This window comes from Eretmochelys imbricata, chromosome 2 (assembly GCF_965152235.1).
Source record: "Eretmochelys imbricata isolate rEreImb1 chromosome 2, rEreImb1.hap1, whole genome shotgun sequence".
NCBI classification, from domain to species: Eukaryota; Metazoa; Chordata; order Testudines; family Cheloniidae; genus Eretmochelys; species Eretmochelys imbricata.
Genome location: NC_135573.1, coordinates 230,238,881 through 230,261,324, shown reverse-complemented (window position 1 = coordinate 230,261,324; position 22,444 = coordinate 230,238,881). Strand labels below are relative to the sequence as shown.

General features: G+C 44.7%; 1 protein-coding gene across 9 annotated transcripts in view; it reads left to right on the top strand.

The window, feature by feature from the left end:
- NSUN6 (NOP2/Sun RNA methyltransferase 6) overlaps positions 1 to 22,444 on the top strand; it is a 56,515-nt gene that overhangs the window by 17,070 nt on the left and 17,001 nt on the right. For all 9 annotated transcript variants that reach the window (XM_077808183.1, XM_077808189.1, XM_077808191.1 and 6 more), the window contains 2 exons: positions 1,447 to 1,528; positions 12,642 to 12,761. In XM_077808183.1, coding sequence (XP_077664309.1) covers positions 1,447 to 1,528; positions 12,642 to 12,761 — 202 coding nt within the window. The remainder of the gene's footprint in view (positions 1 to 1,446; positions 1,529 to 12,641; positions 12,762 to 22,444) is intronic.

Here is a 22,444-nt window from a genome sequence, read left to right as displayed (position 1 = left end):
GGTATGGAAATTGTATGGCGGGCAGTGAATGCTCATAAAATTGGAGGTTGGGGTATGGGAGGGGGTGAGGGCTCTGGCTGGGGGTGTGGGCTCTGGGGTAGGGCCAAAAATGAGGAGTTCAGGATGCGGGAGGGGGCTCTGGGCTGGAGCAGAGGGTTGGGGTGCGGGGCAGGGGGTGAGGGCTCTGGCTGGGAGTGCGGGCTCTAGGGTAGGGCTGGGGATGAGGGGTTTGGGGTGCAGGGGGGTGCTCTGGGCTGGGACTGAGGGATTTGAAGGGCAGGAAGGGGATCAGGGCTAATGCAGGGTCCGGGCAGCGCTTACTTCAAGCAGCTCTCAGAAGCAACGGCATGTTCCTCCTCCAGCTCCGCAGAGGGGCAGCCAGGCAGCTCTGTGCACCGCCCTGTCCACAGGCGCCACCCCTGCAGCTCCCATTGGCTGTGGTTCCAGGCCAGTGGGAGCTGAGGGGGCAGCGCTTGAGGCAGGGGCAGCATGCAGAGCCCCCTGGCTGCCCCTACGCATAGGAGCTGGAGGGGGGACATAGCGCTGCTTCTGGGAGCAGTGTGGCGCCACGGCACGTGCAGAGCGGTGCAAGCCTCTGACACTGCTCCCAGGCTGGCATGTCAGAGCAGGGCAAGCCCTGGACCTTGCTCCCCAGTGGGAACTCGAGGGCCAAATTAAAACAGATGCGGCTCCTGGGTCGTAGTTTGCCCACCCCTGGGCTAGATAATATTTAATCCTGCCATGAGTGCAGGGGACTGGACTAGATGACCTCTCGACGTCCCTTCCAGTCCTCAGATTCTCCTGCTCACGTTCTTCTTTCAGCTTTTTAGAGTTTCTCAGATTTGCATATTAATAAATAATAGTAGTAAAACCTAACATTTGTATAGCACTTCACATTTTCAAGTCATTGATCAGATATTAATTAATCCTCACAACACTGCTACAACGTAAATAAATTAGTAGTATGCCAGTTTTACATATGAGGAAACCATTCTTTTTTGGCCATTTTTTAATGTGCAAAATACAAAGAAATATTTTCTTTACTTTGCAGATCACCCATTTGGTGAATCCAATGTGATGACATTTCAAAGGGTATTCATTAGCTTGGGTTATAAAATTGTAAAAGGTTTATTTTATTTGAGTTGATTTTTATGTATTTTCACTTATGCAAAATTCTGTTCACAGTTAAATAAGTATAACCCTGGTGATTTAAGTGGAATGTGCCCCTTTATCATTAATATCACTATTGCTGAAAAACAAAAAGCAGACCATCACTGGCTAAAGTAGTATCAATTGAGTCACTCAGAAATTTTCTGAATATCTTGTGAAAAGGTGATTATTAAGAGAACAAAGGAATATTTCCATGGCAAAATGTAGTTTTAGAACTTTAGAACAGAGCAGATAATTTAGTGGAATCAGATTTAATATGAGTTTCTTGCTTTTCAGAGGAATAGGTGTAAGAATGACAGACCCAGTCTACCTTAGTCCGTCGTTGGACAATGTGCTGTCCAGTTATTTGTTTTTGCAGGTAAGTGCATTACTAAACGGGGCTGTACAATTTTCAGAAGAATAAATATCCTTCAGGTTGTTCATTAGGACTCCAGAGGAATTCCATTTTCAGAGTGCTTCCATAACACCTAATTCAGTACTTTCTTCACGGAAGTTGGATATAGATCTGAAGAAGAGCACTGTGTAAGCTTGAAAGCTTGAGTCTTTAATCAACAGCAGTTGATCCAAAAAAAGATATTATCTCACCCATCTTGACTCCCCAATAGATAGATAGAATAAAGCATTTACAGGTATCTGTTTCAGACATACTGAAACTGATATATATAGGTTTTAGAGTAACAGCCGTGTTAGTCTGTATTCGCAAAAAGAAAAGGAGTACTTGTGGCACCTTAGAGACTAACCAATTTATTTGAGCATAAGCTTTCGTGAGCTACAGCTCACTTCATCAGATGCATACTGTGGAAACTGCAGAAGACATTATATACACAGAGACAATGAAACAATACCTCCTCCCACCCCGCTCTCCTGCTGGTAATAGCTTATCTAAAGTGATCACTCTCCTTACAATGTGTATGATAATCAAGTTGGGTCATTTCCAGCACAAATCCAGGTTTTCTCACCCTGCCCCCCACACACACAAACTCACTCTCCTGCTGGTAATAGCCCATCCAAAGTGATCACCAGAACCCCCCCCCACACACACACACAAACTCACTCTCCTGCTGGAGTGGTCACTTTGGATGGGCTATTACCAGCAGGAGAGTGAGTTGGGGGGGGGGGGGGGAGGGTGAGAGAACCTGGATTTGTGCTGGAAATGGCCCAACTTGATTATCCTCCTTGTAAGGAGGATACATTGTAAGAAGAGTGATCACTTTAGATAAGCTATTACCAGCAGGAGAGTGGGGTGGGAGGAGGTATTGTTTCATGGTCTCTGTGTATATAATGTCTTCTGCAGTTTCCACAGTATGCATCCGATGAAGTGAGCTGTAGCTCATGAAAGCTTATGCTCAGATAAATTGGTTAGTCTCTAAGGTGCCACAAGTACTCCTTTTCCTTTTGCTGATATATATACACACTCTTTTTGCACAGCTTCGAATCTTCCGGGTAGTGTTTTTGGCTTCTGCTGGAATCTACAAAAGAGCTCTTGTGGTTAGTCTGGAATCTGAGTCTCTTATCACATAAATTCCTATTGTGGTGATGCAGATTATTCAGTCAGGAGGCTATCTTTAGTTAAAAACAAACCCATCACTTGTTTTGGCCTTTACAAAAATTCTGCTGTGAACAAAACATATGGAAAGTCTTGAACCAACAAAAGCATTGTGTTCCATATGTAATTCACTACATTGTACCATATCGCAGAAGTTCCAAAGTATAAGTGACATCTTGCTTGTGAGAATATCTAGTCATAGTGCAGGAGATTTAAGGACTATGTTCCAGCCTTAATTTTTCCATTGTTGGTTTCAATGGGACCTTGTTCTTTTAATATATTGTAGTTTTAAATACATTCTTACCATCAAAAGTATTTAATTTTAAAATATTGTCGTCTTGGTACTACAGATGAAATATACTTCTGCATCTTTTAATCATTGGGGAAGACTGCTTGGGGTTGTGGTGTGTGGGGTTTCTTTTGTTTTGTTTTTTAACAAATTATATTATAAACTACTACTCATTCAGGGAAATTGGCATACCAGGCTCATAGTGAGATATGGGATGATAAAACTGCAGTCTTTTATTTGTTGTTGGTTTGTTTTTTGTTTTAATATGGGGAGCAAACACTATCTTATATAAGTAGTAATTCTCATTTCTGTTTATCAAACTGCAGAATGTAATTAGACCAAGATCTCAACTAGATTTAGTTCCCAAGGAATTAATACTCTTTCTAATTTTGGTACAGTATTTTACATAAAGATTGTTCTCTAGTTTAAAAACAAAATGAAGATTACTTCTGACACCTTGTTTTTAAAATAAAAGATAAAAATGGTTTCCAGTGTGTTTCTGAGCTGCCGTGCTAATGTAAAACTTCAGCCCAATTAAACCATCATTCATAGCTGTTCTGCCTTTGATAGTCTGAAATAGTTTTATAACTTTGGTTGTATAATGTATAACTCTCAGACAGATGCTTTTGAAACAATTCAAAACGTAGCCAGTGATAGCTGTGTCTGCTATGACACTGACAGATCCTGCAGCAGTGCGCTATCATTTGTGATTTCTCTAGTAAGAATCAGTCCTCTATTTTTGTACCTCATGTTCCACATTTTCAAGGGTGAATCTAATTCTAGAGTTCCCAATTGTGACATTACCCAGGGTAAAATCTGGACTGTTAAACAGCTGTGTCCCCTTAATTCTCTAGCCTGTGGTGCCTTTTACATTGCTGTGCTGTCAAAATATCAACTCCTCGTCTGTTCACACAGCATTCAGCATGCAGAATCACTCCCAGCTAAATACATGAGCACTCTGACCAGTCGCTCATGAATTACATACAGGGTGACACCTGCAATTTCTAGTCCCAGCCTTGTCCCCCAGAAATATGCATCTTGTACTGGTCAGTAGTCTTCTGAATAGTACAAGCTCATCGAAAGTCCATCATTTCACTGAGGGAAAATGATAATGCATTAACCTTGTTATCCCAAATAGAGTTTCCTACACACTTTAACCCAAACAAACTGGTTAAGATAAAACAATAAGATAAGTTTATTAACTACAGAATGATAGTTGTTAAATGATTACAAGTAATTACAAAGAAAATAAGAGTAAAATGCAAGCTAATATCTGTCTTAACAAGCAAAGTAAACTTAAAAGCAAAAGTCTGACCACATGCTACAGCAGTCTGTACTAGCTGAAAAGTCTTCCAGCTACGACCACCCTTCCCCCAGTTCAGTGATGATTTTTATCTTTTGAGCGTTGTAGCTGCTATGAGCAGAGATGGGGTGGAGAGATGAAATGGAGGCCGCCATCTGTCATTCTTATACCACTCTCCCCTCTTATTCTCACTCTCCCCTCTTTGAGGATTACCCCCAGTTGGAGTGCCGGTGACAAGCAGTCTCCAGTGGACATGAGGTTTGAACCATTCCACATGGTGAAATGTAAATTTCTTGTTTATACCTTTCCCCCACTGGGAGAGTGGCCGCTTAAGCAGGTGATAGCTCTTCAACACCTGCCTGGGTGTTGGTCTGTCCTTTTATTCCTGAGAAACTGGTTTGAGCTTCCTTTTCTTAGCTTGGAGCATGTTACAGCAAAATGATACAGCATGTATCAATACAAAATGTATGTACCTTTACATACAATGTTGATACACGTATTTTACTAACACAGTAATGTTCAGCAGATTGTTTTCAAGTGATACTTCTCAAGGCATATTTTGTACAAAACTTGTCATAGTCTTGCAAAAGTGGTGACCATAATAGTAGAGCCCAGCACACCACCTTTAGACACTTGGGGCATGATTTTCAGAAATGCTAAGTAGCTGCAGCTTCCATTGACTTCAGTTAGAGTTGTGGGTATTCAGCACTTCTTAGAAGATGTCTGTATATTCTAAAGATTGGCTCCAAATACCAAATTATCTGATCAAATACCAGTACTCTATCACAGCTGTGGATGTCAATTGGACAATAAAGCATACACGCAATTTTGTTGAGTTCTTTTTCAGATTTTTAACTGAGCTGGAAGACAATATTTTAAAATATTTACATATAATTTAAGACAGCATATTATTTCTTCTTCGAGTGATTTCTCTGTGGGTGCTTCACTTTAGGTGATTGAGTGCCCTGTGCTTCTAGCTGGAGAATTTCGACAGCAGTATCTGGCTGGGCTGCACCTGCGCTCTCCCTGTCTCGTGCCTGTTGCAGCAGTTGATTAGCGTTGCGTGGCCGTGTGTCCCCCCCCGACCTTTCTCAACCGCCAGGCTAGTAGGTTAAGACTTTCTATTTTTCTTCTCTCCATATAAAAAATAAATAAATATTTCTTTATAACTTCATCCCGTCACAGGATAGTCCCTCTGAAATGCCAGGATCTCCTGGATTTAAATGTTGTATCCCCTGCTGTGAGGCAGTTCTTATCTCTGATGGACACTCGCAATATATCACAGGTCTGGGGGAAACACATGTACCCCAAAAGTGCATTCATTGCCATAATCTGAAGACCCTCACCAGGAAAACAAGGGACCTCAAATGTAAGCTTATTCTCATGGAGAAGTCCCTCCATTCTGCCTCAGATTCAGGAACGCAAACTTCTCCTGGTGACTAATCACTGAAGGTGGCTTCTGACAGATCCCCCTCCTCAGCTTCGTGTGGGAAGGACCTGTCTCCTAAAAGACCTGCAAATAGGAGAGCTTCCACTCCTCCTACCAAACTTGCATCTAAAAAGAAGCTGTGGCAAAGTACCTATGAGTCGGCAGGGGCTTTTGGTACTATCATTACCATTAAAGCCACAGACCGTAAGCAGGCAGGCTCCAAAAAGGAAGGCAGAGAAGAGACTGCCGTTTCCACTACAGCACCGGCGGCAACAACAAAATCCTCTGTACCGAGTGCCTCTGCAGTTTCTAAGGCACCAGTGCCACCTCCTGACTCTCTACTGCACATCACTGATGCATCGGCACTGAAGCCTCCTAAGTCCTCTGTGCAGTCAATGTAGATGCCTATCCCTACAGCACTGCACTACCCCCAGGTACTGCAGCAATTCTCGGCATTGCAACAAATGCAAGTACCTCTTCTGGTACTGAGAATACAGCAGTGCCTTGCACCTAAGGACCTGACAGTGGTACTGGAAAGTGAGTCCCTTCTCCTTGGTACTGACAATGCATTGATGCTTTCAGCACCATGCACACCACCAGCTGCATCTGCCTCCCCCGCAAGAGGAGGATGAGGAGGGGGAACTTTCTTCATCTCAGCATTCCTCGTCCCTGCAGACCAGTATCAGATCTGAGCCACAAGAGCACCCTAGACACCATCCCAGACCAGACATAAAAGGGTGGTATGGACGCCCATGGGGAACCCCACCTGTGCCTTTCCCACCACAATGGTTGTTCTAGGACCTGCAGGCAGCATACAGGCCATATTTTCCCAAGCCACCATGCAGCAGAGAAATATATAGACACTCCTCGCCAAAGCCAGTAGGACCACCCGACGTCTCCCAGGAACAGACTTTTGAGGAAACCAAGCAGGAGTTAGACCAGGAGGCTATTCCTATAACCACCTTGTCTTCCTCACCTCACAAGACCATCATGCCTCTGCCCCCTACTACCGGATATGATTTCAAACAATTTCAGGAACCGTTTGAAAGAATAGCTGACACACTTCAAATCCCTCTTAAAGAGGTTACCGAATCCCAGCATAAGTTCTTGGACATACTCCTCACGTTGACATCTTCCAAAATTGCTTTGCCCATAAACAAAGCCATTATGGAGCCCACCACAACCATCTGGAAAACCCCTGCCACTATCCCACCTATGTGTAAGAGAGTTGACAAAAAATATTATGTCCCTTCAAAGGGGCTAGAATTTTTTTTCCCACCCCGCCCCAACCAAATTCTCTTGTGGTGGGTGCTGTTAACAAAAGAACATAAGAGTGGTCCTACTTGGTCAGACCAAAGGTCCACATAGCCCAGTATCCTGTCTCCTGACAGTGGCCAATGCCAGGTGTCCCAGAGGGAATGAACAGCACAGGCAATCATCAAGTGGTCCATCCCCTGTCGCCCATTCCCAGCTTCTAGCAAACCCAGATTAGGGACACCATCTCTGCCCATCCTGGCTAATAGCCATTGATGGACTTATCCTCCATGAATTTTTCTAGTTCTTTTTTGAATCCTGTTATAGTCTTGGCCTTCGCAATATCCTCTGTCAAAGAGTTCCAGAGGTTGACTGTGCATTGTGTGAAAAAATACTTCCTTTTGTTTGCTGCCTACTAATTTCATTTGGTGGCCCCTGCTCTTGTGTTATGAGAGAGAGTAAATAACATTTCCTTATTTACTTTCTCCACACCAGTCATGATTTTATAAACCTCTATCATATCCCCCCTTAGTTGTTTCTTTTCCAAGCTGAAAAGTCCCAGTCTTATTAATCTCTCCTCATAAGGCAACATTATTCCAGGTCCACACCTCATCATAAGGAGGCCTACCACAAGGCCTACTCATCAGCAACATTGCAGTTTAGAATTGCCAATTATGAAACTCTCTTGGCAAAATATGCCCACCAACATATTCAAAATTAGCAGACTTTATTGAACTTACACCAGAGGAAAAAAGAGAGCAGTTTGCATCACTCATTTCTGAAGGCCACCTTATATCTCGAACAGCCTTTCAGACAACATTGGATTCCGCTGACAGTGAGGACCATTGCAACTGCCATAGTAATGTGCCGGGACTCCTAGCTGCATCTGTTGGGGTTTCCAAGGGAGGTGCAATCAACCATAGAGGATCTTACTTTCGAAGGTCCAAAGCTGTTTTCCAGGAAGATTGACGAGTCACTTCACTCCTTAAAGAACTTGAGTCACTCTTAGATCTCGAGGCATCTATACACCTACAAGAAAATGCAAACAGGGCAAGTATTCTACGTCACAACGTCTTAAGCTCTGTACACACAGAACCAGAGTCAGTATGATCCTCAAAGACCACCCAAACGAAGATCAAATTCTTCACAGCCATCCACATCGCAGCAACCCATCTCCAAAATACAAATTTGAAGATTTGGTCACGGGATTGACAGACCTCCCCCAACTACTGTCGCTAACGCCACACTCCACCAACCATCTGTTTACAGACCATCTGGTACCCTTCTACCCATTCTGGCGTATTTATCACGTCTGACAAATGGGTACTAGAGATTAAGACCGGCTACCCCATCCAGTTCCTCTCCATCCTCCCTCCCTGTCGCTCTTCAGGGACCCCTCTCATGAGTCACTCTTGAGACAGGAAATAGAATACCTTCTGCAACTAAGCACGGTAGAACCAAGGCCAGTACAACATGGAGGGAAGAGCTTCTATTCTCATTATTTTTTTAATACAATTAAACAAATTCGTCAAAACACATTTCAGGATGGTGACTTTAGCAACAATAATTCCTGCATTGGAATGAGGGGAATCGTTTGCAGCCCTTGACCTGCAAGATGTATATTTTCACGTCACCATGCACCCAATACACAGGTGATTCCTCCAATTTGTATTGGGACAGGACCACTTCCAATACACGATACTACCCTTTGGTCTCTCCACGGCCCCTCGAGTGTTTTCCAAAATTCTAGCAGTAGTGGCGGCCCACCTACACAAGCAAGAGGTCATGATCTACCCGTATTTAGATGATTGTCTGATCAAGGCTCACACTCAAGAAGAAGCCGTCAAAGCCATGCAAAAGACAATGTTACTTTTCATAGATTTCAGTCTGTAAATAAACCTTCAAAAGCCAACACTAACACCAGTTCAACAACTGGACTTTCTTGGGGCCTACCTACACTCTATAGAGGCGAAAGCATCACTACCACTTCAGAGATTTGTTGCCCTGACAGACGTGATCGATACCATGATACACAGTCTACAAGTATCTGCTGGGACCTGCCTTCGTCAGCTAGGTCACATGGCGGTGACCTGTCTTCGTCTACTAGGTGTTCATGTTGTAAATCATGCCAGACTAAGTGTGCGCTGTGGGCAAGCTTGCCTCAGGGCAGTGTGCATTCCACACAAACACAGACTGTACAAACTCCTAAGCATGCCAGTGAAGTTCAAGAACTCGTTACAGTGGTGGACTCACCTGCATAACGTGTACACAGGCATCCCCTTCCTAAACCTCCCCTCGTTTCCCGAAATGGTAATTACAATGGATGCCTCCCTACTGGGATGGGGTGCCCACTTAGACAGCCTCATAGCATAGGGCAGTGGTCTCCTTTGGAATCAACACTCCACATTAACATTCTGAAACTGCAAACAGTTCATAATACCTGGGTGCACTTCATGCCTCTAGTTGAAAACAAAACCATACAGATCATGACAGACAGACAGGGAGGAGCGAGATTGTACTCCCTATGCACAGAGGCCATAAAGTTGTGGACGTTATGCATTGAACACAACGTCAATGTATCAGCCACCTACCTACCGGTATCTCAGAGTATCGTGGTAGACGCTCTAAGCTGAAAGTTCACACACGACCACAAGTGGAAAATAAACACCTCCATGGTTTAGAACATATTTCAACAATGGGGATTCCTATTGATAGACCTATTTGTCACAAATCTCCAATGTTTTGCTCCAGAGTGGGTCTGGGACCAAAATCCATAGGAGATGCATTTTTCATCACATGGGATGCACCTCTCCTGTATGCCTTCCCTCCCATCCCACTACTGCCCAGAGTCACACACAGGATCAGATCTGATCCAGCCAAAGTCATCCTGATTAGCTCCAGCATGGCCTAGGCAAACATGGTATCCATGCCTACAACAGATGTCAGCATGTCCACCGCAAGTCCTTCCACTTTTTCCAAATCTTTCTCAGGATGCAGGCCAAACTTTGCAAACCTGGAGATGCTCTGTCTGAGAGTTTGGCTCCTCAGTGGTTTCAAGGTGAGGAGATGATCTGCTCCAAAGAAGTTAAGGAATCTTGCTAAACAGCAGACGGACAATTACACACTCGACATACCTCCACAAATGGAGGAGATTCCACATGTGGTGCCTAAAGAAACGGAAGCGACCAATTCTACACTGCCCATAGTCTTGGACTACATCTTTACCTTAAGAAATCAGGTCTCTCAATGAATTCATTACAATTACAACCTTCCACCACAAGGTGGATGGCATTTCAGTCTTTGCACACCCAACTACTAAAAAATTCCTGCAGGGCGTTCGTAACCTCTACCCAGAACCTAGAGCCCCAACTGCTCCGTGGGACCTCACCTTAGTGCTTCGATCTCTGATAACTGCCCCATTCAAACCTCTGGCTACATGTTAACTACTACATTTTTCCATGAAAGTAGCCTTTCTAGTAGCCGTCACATCAGCAAGGTGTGTCGGAAAAATAGGGGCCTTTATGGCAGACACATCATATACGATTTTTCTTAAGAATAAGGTGACTGAGACCCCCAACCCTAAATTCTTGCCTGAAGTCTCTTCTTCTTTTCACCTCAACCAGCCAATCCATCTTTCCACATTCTTCCCTAAACTTCATAAGGATAGGCAAGAGGTGACATTCCACATAAGAGTGGTCCTACTTGGTCAGACCAAAGGTCCACATAGCCCAGTCCTGTCGTCCATTCAGAATTAACTCCGATCCACTCCTTTCACCTGAGGTGCACTGCTCTACAGCCACCTGAAGTGGAGCACCCATAGGGACATCACTTGAAGAAGAAGAGAGGGTTACTCACCTTGTGCAGTAACTGAGGTTCTTCAAGATGTGTGTCCCGTGGGTGGTCCCCTACCCTTCCTCCTCCCCTCTACTTTGGAGTTCTAATTAGTCCTCTGCAGAAGAGAAGGAACTGGGGGGGGGGGGGAGGGGGCGGTTGCACGGCGCTAATCAGCTGCTGCAAGACGGGGAGAGCACGTGTGCAGCCCAGCCAGGTACTGCTGTCGAAATTCTCCGACTAGAGTTACAGAGTGTTCGATCACCTAAAATGGAGCACCCATGGGAGACACATCTCGAAGAACTTCAGTTACTGCGCAAGATGAGTAACCCTCTCTTCTCCCCAGTACATGTACTCTGTTAATGCAGTGCAAATCCTGCTTGCAAATGCCTTAAACCATGTGTTTGAGATCTAATGTTAGCATTGGAGCTCTAGCTTTGGAGCTGTAGTTTACATTTGTAAAAAAATTAAATTTCGGTTAGTATTCAGATTAAGGAATCTGATTGGCTAATCAACAAACACCTTGTCTATACCAAAACAAGCCACATCTCTGTCTCCTTCCTGGTTTCTCTGAGCATGCCTCCTCATGTGTCAGGCTTCTTGCCTTCACCTGTCTTCAGATGGAATTCCAGTTCTCCCACTCCATACCATTCCTGGACTACTGAATCTTGTGTATCAACTGTGCTTGTACAGCAGCTCTGGCTGTGATTCTTCCCTTGTGATCAGTGGTGTGTATATAGTGACTAGAGAGCCACCTTATGGTTTATTTTACCAGTTGGAACAAAGCTTTTAGAGAAAAGGGATTTTAAAACAAACAGTATACACACAAATCTATCTTGTCTCTAGGCTTGCTATCCCTAAGGGTGGCCTAGGCAGGTCTAACTTCTTCAGGCACTCCAGTGGGTGCTGAGTGTCAGCCTGGCTGTTCAGCTTCTCAACTAGCCTCCCGCATAGAGAGAGTGAGGGCTTTTCTACACATGCAGAGGCTCAGCTGCACCAGTGCAACTGCGCTGCTACAGCGCTTCTGGTGAAGACGCTCTATGCTGATGGGAGAGAGCTCTCCCATCGGCATAATAAAACCACCTCTGCAGTCCACGGTTTGGCGCTTATGTCGGTGTAACTTACGTTTCTTGGGGGGTGGTTTATTTACACCCCTTGAGCAACATAAATTTTGCTGACATAGCCCAAGGCACTTTGTATCCAATCAGATTTCCTTTGTTTCTGTCAGCTCCTGCTCTTCAGCCCTGCTTCTCAAAACCAGGTCATTAGGCTCTGCAGGAGATTGAGGCAGACTCCAGAGCTAACAACTCTGCCATTGTTCCATACAAATCCTCAAATGTTTGCTGTGGGGTGTTTTGTTCTGAGCCATTATTCTACTTCCTACTTGCTTTCTTTACAGCCCTCCGTTAAGCTAAACAAATACATTCATACAGTAAACATCGTAATGACCAGGTCAATATAGTATTACAGGGCAACAGTCAGTCACATTATAGTATCACAGTCAGTCACAGTATCATCCTGTTTTATTTAGCTTTATGGTTGCCTTAGTCATGAATCCCCAGGAAATGCCCAGCACCTCAATTGTTAATGCTTAAGTTTAGGAGAAAAACGACCAGAGATGTAAAGTGAAATATAGGTATACGCTTAATATGAAGTATTTAAATTGAAATTATTCAAGCTCTGTACTAGAGAGAGCAACAAAAATATAAGTGCCTTCACTGATTGATGAGATGGTTTTCAGTATATATTCCCTTCGTTTGTTATCCCTGAAATAAAACTGTTTTAAAGCATCAATTCAAACTTTTTGTTTTAATAATAGAACTTGCCCTCTGCAGTTGTAAGCCATGTTTTAAACCCTCAGCCAGGAGAGAGAATTCTGGACATGTGTGCTGCACCTGGGGGAAAAACAACTCATCTTGCAACATTAATGCATGACCAGGTAAGAAAAATCATTGAGCATTTTTTATCTCAAGTAAGGAAGGTTTGACCTGCATTTCACTAGCATGACTCACTTCGCTTATCTATTGATATCCACAGATAACACAGAATAGCAAACCATTTATATTTGAACATGCTGCTTACTTTGCCGCATGTCAGAATTATTGAAATAAATACAGGTCTGTCTTATCACATAGTCACTTATTACAAATAGAACCTTATTTGCCTCAAACTGATCTGGTTTTAGTGGACATTTGTGACCAAAATTTTTTTAAAAAGTGTTCTAATCTTTGTTTAGCAGAAGCATTAATAATGTGTAGGGCAGTGTTGAGAAATGTACACAAGCCTTGAAGCTGATGATGTATGGGAAGCATAAGGAGTTATTTCTAAAATGCCCTAAGACTCCACAACTCTTTACAAAACACAAAAAGACTAAGTCCTTGCCCCAAGGAGTTTTTCAGTCTTGGAGACAAATAAAATAAGATCTAAATAGGGCTTCTGATTTTAACAGATTAACACTGTTAAAACACCCCAATGCAAATCAATAAATCACTGTTTATCCAATAGACACTGGAAATATGTGTCTACTGGCTTGTCTACACAGATCAGTAATGCTGAGTAGAGGGGTGTGATTTCTAAAGTGTATTAATGTGTTGTGCATTAATTGGTCCATGTAAACCCTGATGGCATGCACTAAAGATTCCCTGGTGAGATTTAATGTATAATGTATAAATGATACTGTATTTAAGTAAGGTCATTGTTCTTCGAGTGATTTCACATGTGCATTCCCCTCTTGGTATGTGTGCATCCCGTGCACAATCATTGAAAATTTTTCCTTTAGTGGTACCTGTTTGGGTGACTTGAGCACCCTCTGCTGCTGTGCACCACTGTGCACTGGTATAAAGGGCTCAACTGCCATAGCTCCATCAGTTCCTTCTTACCTCTTGTGATGGTCACTGGAATCACTTGGCTTGCCTTAGCAAGTGCTCTTAGTATTTGTGTGCATTGTAAATTAATTGTAGATAGTTTTCTAGATAAGTGGTTCGCAACCTTTTCTCTGCTGCAGCACACCTTTAATTATTTTGAGGCATACCACCATATTGTCTCCAAATGAACTCTGCCTCTTATTGTCTCGGTTTGAGCCGATTCCCACCTTTGCCATTCACAGTCTGTACAATACAGTTAATTATGTTACATTCTAACATCGTTAACTATATTGTACAGACTGTGAGAAGTATTTTCAGTTGACTCACACATTCACGTCAAGATGCCAAATAATTTTTTTTTATTATATGAGGAACAACAAATAATACAAAAGTTGAACCAATCAAGAAACCTCAGCTAACGATATTATATATCAAGATTTTTGGTATTACCTTTTTATCTTTGAGGTACTTCTTTTTTAGTATGTCTTTGGAAGTGAGCAGCATCAAATGCCAAATTCTAGGTCAGAGATCCGAGCCTCGCACTATCTGATGTGGAATGGAACTCCAAAATGCTGCCCTAAATTCGATTAATAAAGCAGTGATGCATGCTGAGATTCACAGTCTGTGATGAGTGACCACAATATATATAAAATATATATTAAAAAAAAATAACAAAAAAAACATTTAATCAGACTGGGGGTTGGGGTGCAGGGGGGTAGCTCAGAGATGCAGGCTCCAAGCGTCCTGTCACCCCTCTGGCTCCTATGCAGAGGCGTGGCCAGTGGGAGCTACGGTGGCGGCACTTGGGGTGCGGGCAGTGTGTGGAGCGGAGCCCCCTAGCTGCCCCTATGCGTAGGAGCCAGAGCGGGGCAACCCCCAAACCCCACTTTTCAGCGGGAACTCAAGGGCCAGATTAAAACGGCTGTCTGGCCGAATGCAGCCCGTGGGCTGTAGTTTGCCCACCCCTGGCTTAGACCTAAACCCGTGCAATTTATCTGTGCTAGAGAGAAGATCCTTGTTTCTACTTTGCATTTTCCTGTTCAGTTCATTGAGGTGGCAGAATATATCAGCCATGTCATGTCAGCAATCAAGTCCATGTACATTGATTTCTCAGAAGTTAGGAACATTTTGATCTCCCCTCTCAGCTTTACAAGCATGAGAGAACTTTTCCATGGGAAAGGCAGCATACTTCAAAAGTAAACTCTGGTGTTCCACTCCTGTTTCCTTACACATCAAGAAGAAAAGGCATGATTTTAAGGGCTGCAATTGTATAAAGTTCACTATCTTTACTGCGCCATCTAATACTAAAGACTTCTTCTGGCAGTGTTTCAGCGACGAGAGCTTCATGGTGCAGGAAACTGAGCTACCAACATATCTGGGTTTTGATCCCAGACCTTGCTTCCAAATCCTTCACTTTGCCAATCGTGGAGCATGCCCCATCAGTACAAATACTGATAAAATTTTTCCAGTGGAGTTCTCCTTCCTCAAGGTAGACTGTTGTCACACTGAATATTTCTTCTCCAGCCGTGTGACCTGGCAGTTCTTTGCGAAACAAAAAAATTTCTTTGATAGTATCTCCATTAACGTACTTTACATTACATTTTCTGCTTGATTTTAATTTTTCTTGGAGCATCATCTCAGTATCACCTGACGTGTCATCAGTGAGGCGACTTACCATGTTGTCTGAAAGGGGAACTTTTTCAATTTCCTTGACTCATGTGCACCTAACATTATTCTCCTGATTTCTTAGCATCCTGGTAAAATTAATGTCTCTGATTGTATGTGGCTTTCTTGCCTTTGCTACAAGCTCAGTGATCATGTAGCTTGTTTCCAGTGCTTTGTCATAAAATGTTGTGCAGTCTGTCATCAGTCGCGTTTACTTTTCATGCTGATCTCTCAAACGTTTTAAAAAAAATTATGTCCTTTTTGGCAAAGGATGAATGTTTGCTTGTAAGGCGTTGTTTTAACTTATGTGGCACCATGGCATGGTTTGAGAGTTTCTCCTTGCACACAAGACATTTTGGAAGAGAGCAAGATGGTTCTCCTATAGACGGCAATCCAAATTGCAGATGGGTCTCACAGAAGTGTCGATTCACCACTTTAACTTCCTTTGTTTCGTGTTCAGTTTTATCACTGCAAGTAGATGTGGAACTACCAAAATCTTCTTTTTTCTTCAAATATTTGTCCATTTTTTGGGTCATTAATTCAAAATTCATCACTATAACTTTGAGATTTGTAAGATTTGAAAAACACACCACCATGTGACTCCTGTAACTCAAGTTCATATGAGTGTAGCATAACATTGCGTCTATCATAGGCCACTCCTAATTTTGTCTCATGAATATTCGTGAGCCAATCCAGAACGAGGCTAATAGGGTTAAAAATCAAAACATCATGGCAGCTAACATTAGGTCGTGATCGGTCTTTTGTGCCAGAATTAACATTTTCAAGAGTGGAAACTAACATTAAAGCTAAATATAAGAACTCTGACAAAAGCATGCTCAGTGGAGAAAGTGACACACACTTGAGAATAATATTTTGGGATGACAAGCAATTAATAATTAATCATTTCTTCTCATTCCCAAAATAGTCTTCCCAACTTTCTCCGCTATTTTTAAATGCAATATAAAGTCCCACTCAGCGTTGCCAATATCTAGAAATCAAAAAATAAATGTCAGACGTCAACAAATCAGAAGATTGACCCCCAAAACATGTAGCTATTTACAAAGAGAGTATATTGTTTTTTTCAGTCTACCGATTTGTGAACTGCCCCGCCCTTCCCCAGAGAGTGAGTGTGTGTTAGAGCTGTCCATGCTCCCAAATGAATTAGGTATGAGGATTTTGGTCCTACTGCAGGAGTTCTCATCCTACATCTAACTGTTCCCTGTCCAGCAATTAATTCTGCCCCTTAACCTCCAAATCAGTTCTGTGCTGCTAGTCTCCAAATCACTTCTGCCCCCCACTCCGTATCACTTCAGTTCTCACCCTCCGCTAGTCCCGCTCCCACCTTGCCCCACTACTTCTGCCCCTCCAGCTCCCCCACCAGTTCTGCCCCCATCCCCATCTCACACCAGTTTTGCTGCCCCTGGCTCCTCCACCTCACACCTAGCCCCCACCCTCCAGTTCAGCCCCCCTGCCTCACATCTGCTTCTTCTGGTGTTCTTCCCCACTCCCTTCCCAATCCTGAGTGGTTGCAGCGGGGGTCCCTGCTTCCCATCGGGGGGGGGGGGGCAGCTCCAGGGGCTCTTCCACCACCTTTGGCCGGCAGCTGCAGAGAGGGGCAGAAGAGCCACCCCATTGCTCACAGGAGGGGAGGGGGAAGGAGAGGGAGATTGAGCTCTGATTGGTTGCTCTGCCCCAAAGGAGATGGGGTAGTGTGACAGATGGCCAATCAGAAGGCAGCTTCCCCTCCTTCTTTCCCCTTCCTTTGCCCCCACTCCGCAGGACTCAGATTTGCTATCTTAATCTCGCATTGGGGAATGGAATGTGACTCATGCATAATATTTGAAAGGGGCATAATCCTGGAGAGCAAAAGTACAGAATGTGATCTGGCTCCAACACTAATTAAAATATAAGCAACTTTTTTTGTTCTCTCATCTAGTTTTTTAAAAAAATGTCACAGCGCACCTGTTCAGGCCTGACAGCACACCAGGAAATACTGTTCTAGATTTATAGTGTTAGTACTTGGGTAATGTGGGTAGTGTAAGTTTTCCTTTCGGCCCCAGGTTTGTTTGTTTTTTTCCATTACTCAGTAACAAGGGATGCCTTGGTCACCAGGCTTCAAGCCCTGCATCTCTTGTGGTAGGTCGACATCCATGAGCGATCCAAACTCAAACTGCTTGAAGTGTTTAGAGAAGCTCATATTCAGGATCATTGCCAGATCCGCAAAGACTTAAAGACTTGGACAAGGAAAGACAGAGAAGCCAGGCTAAATTTTTTGTACACTGAGGTGGCCCTAAGATCTGTATCTGAGCCTGGTTGGTCAGACTCGGCACCAAGTGTTTCGGTGTTTGTTAGGAGTGCTCCTCCAACGTTGCCTGAGTCCTAACACTGCTTACCCTCCTCAGTGCCTCAGAGGAGGCATAATACCTCTAAGCAGACCACCGAGAGGGGAAATTCTGCTTCATGCACATATATAGTCCAACATGCCAGGCTGCATCTCAGGGCTCTTCAAAGGTGGCTGGCCTTTGTTTATTCACCATGTGCTTGCAAGTACTGACTTCACTAGATTGGTGGACAGACCCCCCCTTCAGCCTTGCTGATGCTGGTGACGGATGCATCTGCCCTGGGGTGTGGAGCCTCCTCTGGGCTCTCTCCAAACTCAAGGTTTGTGGTCTTCAATGGATCTCTCTCTTCATATCAATGGCAGAGAGCTAAGGGATGTTCGCCTTTCCTGTCAAGCCTTCCTGTTGCATGTTAAGGGGGAAACCCTGTTTGTTTTCACAGACAATACTGTGGTGATATTTTACCTCAACAGGTGGGGAGCTTGCTCTTGCTTTGTCAGGATCCAATTCGCCTATGGGACTTTTGCTTTGCTGGTTCAATCAATCTGGAAGCCTTTTACTTTCCAGGAGTGCAAAATGAGCTGGCAGACCAACTAAACAGATAATTTAAGAGTTTCCAAAAGTCTCTCTGCCCGATTGCAGCCAGAAGAATTTTCCAATAGTATGGGACTTCTTAGATAGACTTATCTGCAAACAAGGCCAACAGGAAATGGCCAATAGTTTTGCTCCCTACAAGGCCTCAGTCCCAGTTCCATCACAGATGCTTTCCTGCTACCCTGGAGGAACAAGCTGTACTATGGTTTTCCTCCAATCACCCAATTTAGCACTGCTAAAGAGCAAGCTGGACTAGGCCCAAGTTATATTTCTTCTTTGAGTCGATGCAGACATGTATTCCAAGTAGCTGTGTTCACGCAGCAGAGCCAGAGACTTTTTTGCCTAGTAGTACCCATAGAGGAGTGGTAGTTGCACCTCATGTCTGTAGACCTGTTTCTGGCTATATGAGGCCGCACTGCCCTGATCCCCCTCAGTTCCTTTTCATGGCCTGTCTGCTGCAGTCGGAGCTCTGTGTGGTGGTTGTTTTCAAAACCTTGCAATTCATCCTCTTAGGCTAGTTCGCTGTACATAGTTAATAGTTTAGTTAGTGTTAGTGTAAAAGTTATAGAGTATAGCATAGTGGGTAGCGGTAGTGCTCATTCAAGCACTGCCTTTCGTGTGGAGTGGCAATTCCCTATAGTGACCCCCACACAAGGTGCTTGCTCTGTCTTGGTGAAGCCCACCTTAGAGAGTGCTGTTTGATCTGTAGATCATTCAAGAAGAGGACTTGGGTGATGCGGAACCTTCGCCTTAATTGGCATCTCCTTGAATGCCATCTGACCTGGTACTGAGGCCTTCCTCAGGTTGCAGATCACCCTCTGGCTTGGAAGGTGCTGCTGCCTCCTGTTCTAGGGCAGGGGTTCTCCGAAGAGGTACAAGAGTTGTTCTCTATCATTGGCACCAAATAAGAGGTCTCATAAGAGCAGTGGTGAGCATTCCAGGGCCTGGGGGGACTCTTCTGTCTCCCCTAAGAAGAGCATGAACCAGCACAGGACCGACTCTGGCGTGTGGGATGTGTGGGCACCTCTGACCCTCTTTTGGTTCATGGTAGGGAGGGCAGACACTTGTATCGTCCACTCCATTTCTGGCCTCCAGGTGTCTGAGTCCAGGACCAACGGGAATGATGCCAGTACCAACAGTGTCTGTGACATGGGCGTATCAGGCTGTGGCAGACGTACTCTACCTTTCGATCCTATCTATGCCACTGGTCCAGGCTTTTGTGAAGCTGGTGAGCACGATGGCCCCCCAGTCAGAGCGTGCTGCTGAACCTTTCAGGCCTTCAGCACTGCACCAGAAAGCACCCCTCCCAGTGATTGGTATGGACCCAGCACCAGAAGTAGTAAAAGGTTCTTCAATACTGGGCCTTTCCTTGTCACCAGAACATTCAACACCACAGTTGGTTCTGTGGAGGTTTTCACAACACCCGATGTCAACACGCTCTGTTACCACTGTTTGCACTGGGACCGACCTTGCTTGCTTCATTGACATTTTTGGCACTGGTAGTGCCGACTACATCAGGAGTGTCGATTCTGACCCTATTCTGGGCCATGGATGAGTCAGCTCGCTTGTTGGCTCCTTCTGGAGTCACTCCCCCAGTGTCTCCAAAGTCCTGGGACTCTTCTGTTTCAGAGTTGGGATCCTTGTCCTCCCACTCCACTTCACCAGTGCGGCCACCAGAGATGGCATGCGCTCTGAGGTCGGGATGGAGGCCTCTAGCCTGGCACCTACTGGCCACCAATGTTTTACCCATACCAGTGGCCCCCTTGGGCTCAGTGGGAAGCTCCTCGCTCCCAGAAGTCTCATTTGTCATCCAAGTCAAAAGAGGGGTTGCCTGCTCATGCAGCATTGATGGCTACGGATCAGTTGTGAGTCCAGACACCCATGGCTTCCTTTCCTGTGAAGCCACTGGAGTTTCCCTATCTGGAGACTACCTCAGAAGCAGGACCCAGCTATAGCTGAGCCAACAGCCTCGTCCTTGTCCCTGGAAATGCGGTGCTGCCTAGTCTGTCCTCCCTTTCTATCCATCAGGACTTCAAGGCATACTAGGACCTTTTATGCCGGGTCGCCGCATTCCTCCATATTCAAGCAGAGTGAAGTCAACCTTGGCTCCTGTCATAAATATAAAGGGAAGGGTAAACACCTTTAAAATCCCTCCTGGCCAGAGGGAAAACCCTTTCACCTGTGTAAAGGGTTAAGAAGTGAGGATAACCTCGCTGGCACCTAACCAAAATGACCAATGAGGAGACAAGATACTTTCAAAGCTGGAGCAGGGGGAGAAACAAAGGTTCTCTTTTGTCTGTGATGCTTTTGCTGGGAACAGAACAGGAATGGAGTCTTAGAACTTAGTAAGTAATCTAGCTAGATACGTGTTAGATTCTGTTTTGTTTAAATGTCTGAGAAAATAAGCCATGCTGAATGGAATGTATATTCCTGTTTTTGTGTCTTTTTGTAACTTAAGGTTTTGCCTAGAGGGATTCTCTATGTTTTGAATCTGATTACCCTGTAAGGTATTTACCATCCTGATTTTACAGAGGTGATTTTTACTTCAATTAAAATTCTTCTTTTAAGAACCTGATTGCTTTTTCATTGTTCTTAAGATCCAAAGGTTTGGGTCTGTGTTCACCTATGCAAATTGGTGAGGACTTTTATCAAGCCTTCCCCAGGAAAGGGGCTGTAAGGTTTGGGGAGGATTTTGGGGGGAAAGACGTTTCCAAGCGGGCTCTTTCCTGGTTATATATCTGTTTAGATGCTTGGTGGTGGCAGCAATAAAGTCCAAGGCAAAAGGTAAAATAGTTTGACAGCTCCCACTCAGCAAACAGAGTTTGCCAGGGCCCTGTCAGATTTTCAAGCAGCGTTTCTGCAGGAGAATACTCATAAACACAGCCCTCTCTCCCTGGGAGGGTGGCCCTTCCAGTTAACAAGGTGCTCCTCGAGCCTGCAAGAGCTTTTTGGGCTACACCAGCCTCTGTACCACTAGTGTCAAGTGCTTAGAGAAGCGCTATTTTGTGCCTGTGGAGGGATATGAGTGTTTTTTCCCATCTAGCCCCAAACTCCCTGATGATCACAGTGGTGAAAGACAAAGCCCAGCAGGGCAGGTTCAAGTCCAACCCCAAGGACAGAGTCCTTAAGTGCCTGGACCTCTTGGGCAGAAAGATATACACCTCCTCTTCATTACAGGTGAGGATTGCAAGCCAGCAAGCATTGCTGGCCAGGTATGGCTTTCTTAATTGGTTGGCTATGGCCAGATTTGAGGAGCAATTGCCAAAGGCTTCTAGTGAGAAATTTTGGGTGTTTTTCACTGAAAGCTACTTGGTGGCCAAAACATCTCTGCAGTCTGCCCTTCATGTTACATGCACTTTGGGCAAGGTGATGGCCTCAGCAATTACTGTGAGGAGAGGGCTTCCTGCCTTCAGAATTCAAGGATCTCTCTGGATGTCCAGCAAGCAATCGAGGACTTGTCCAAACACAAGGTTCACCTGTTGAAATACAAGATGGATGAAACCCTGCATCTTTTAAGGATTCAAGGGCTACCAAAAGGTCTTTGGGGGTGTATATGTCACTGTGGGGCTCAGCAACAACAGCTGTACAGGCTGCAGCATCCTTTTGTGCAGTCCTTCCCCTCAAGACAGAGAGACTACCGCATGAAGCGGAACAGGTCTCACAAGAGGAAGCAGTCAAGCTCAGGGCCTGGCCAGTCTGTGTGCCTTCCCTCTGCGCCTGCTAAGTGCCCATTTTGACTCACTGATCCAGAGCATTGTTCCAGTTGTTGGTCCTCCCTCGTTGTCCCCCCATTCCTTTGGGGATAGGCTGGCCCGCTTTTACAATGCCCAGGTCTTGATTTACCTCTGACAGCTGGGTTCAAGACACCATCAGATCATGTTATGCCATCCAGTTCCTCTCCACGCCCCCTCCCTACCCCTCTTCCCCATCCGTCTTCAGGGACCCCGCTCACAAGACATTGTTCTTCCGAGAGATCAGCTCTCTGTTTGCGTTGGAAGTTGGGGGAGGAGGTTCCGCAAAACACTGGGGTTACGGGGTTTACTCCTGGTATTTCCTGATACCAAAATCCAAGGGCAGAATGAGGCCCATCCTTGACCTCCGCGGACTCAAACAAATTCGTCACATATGTGAGGTTCTGCATGGTCGCTCTGAGCTGTCCT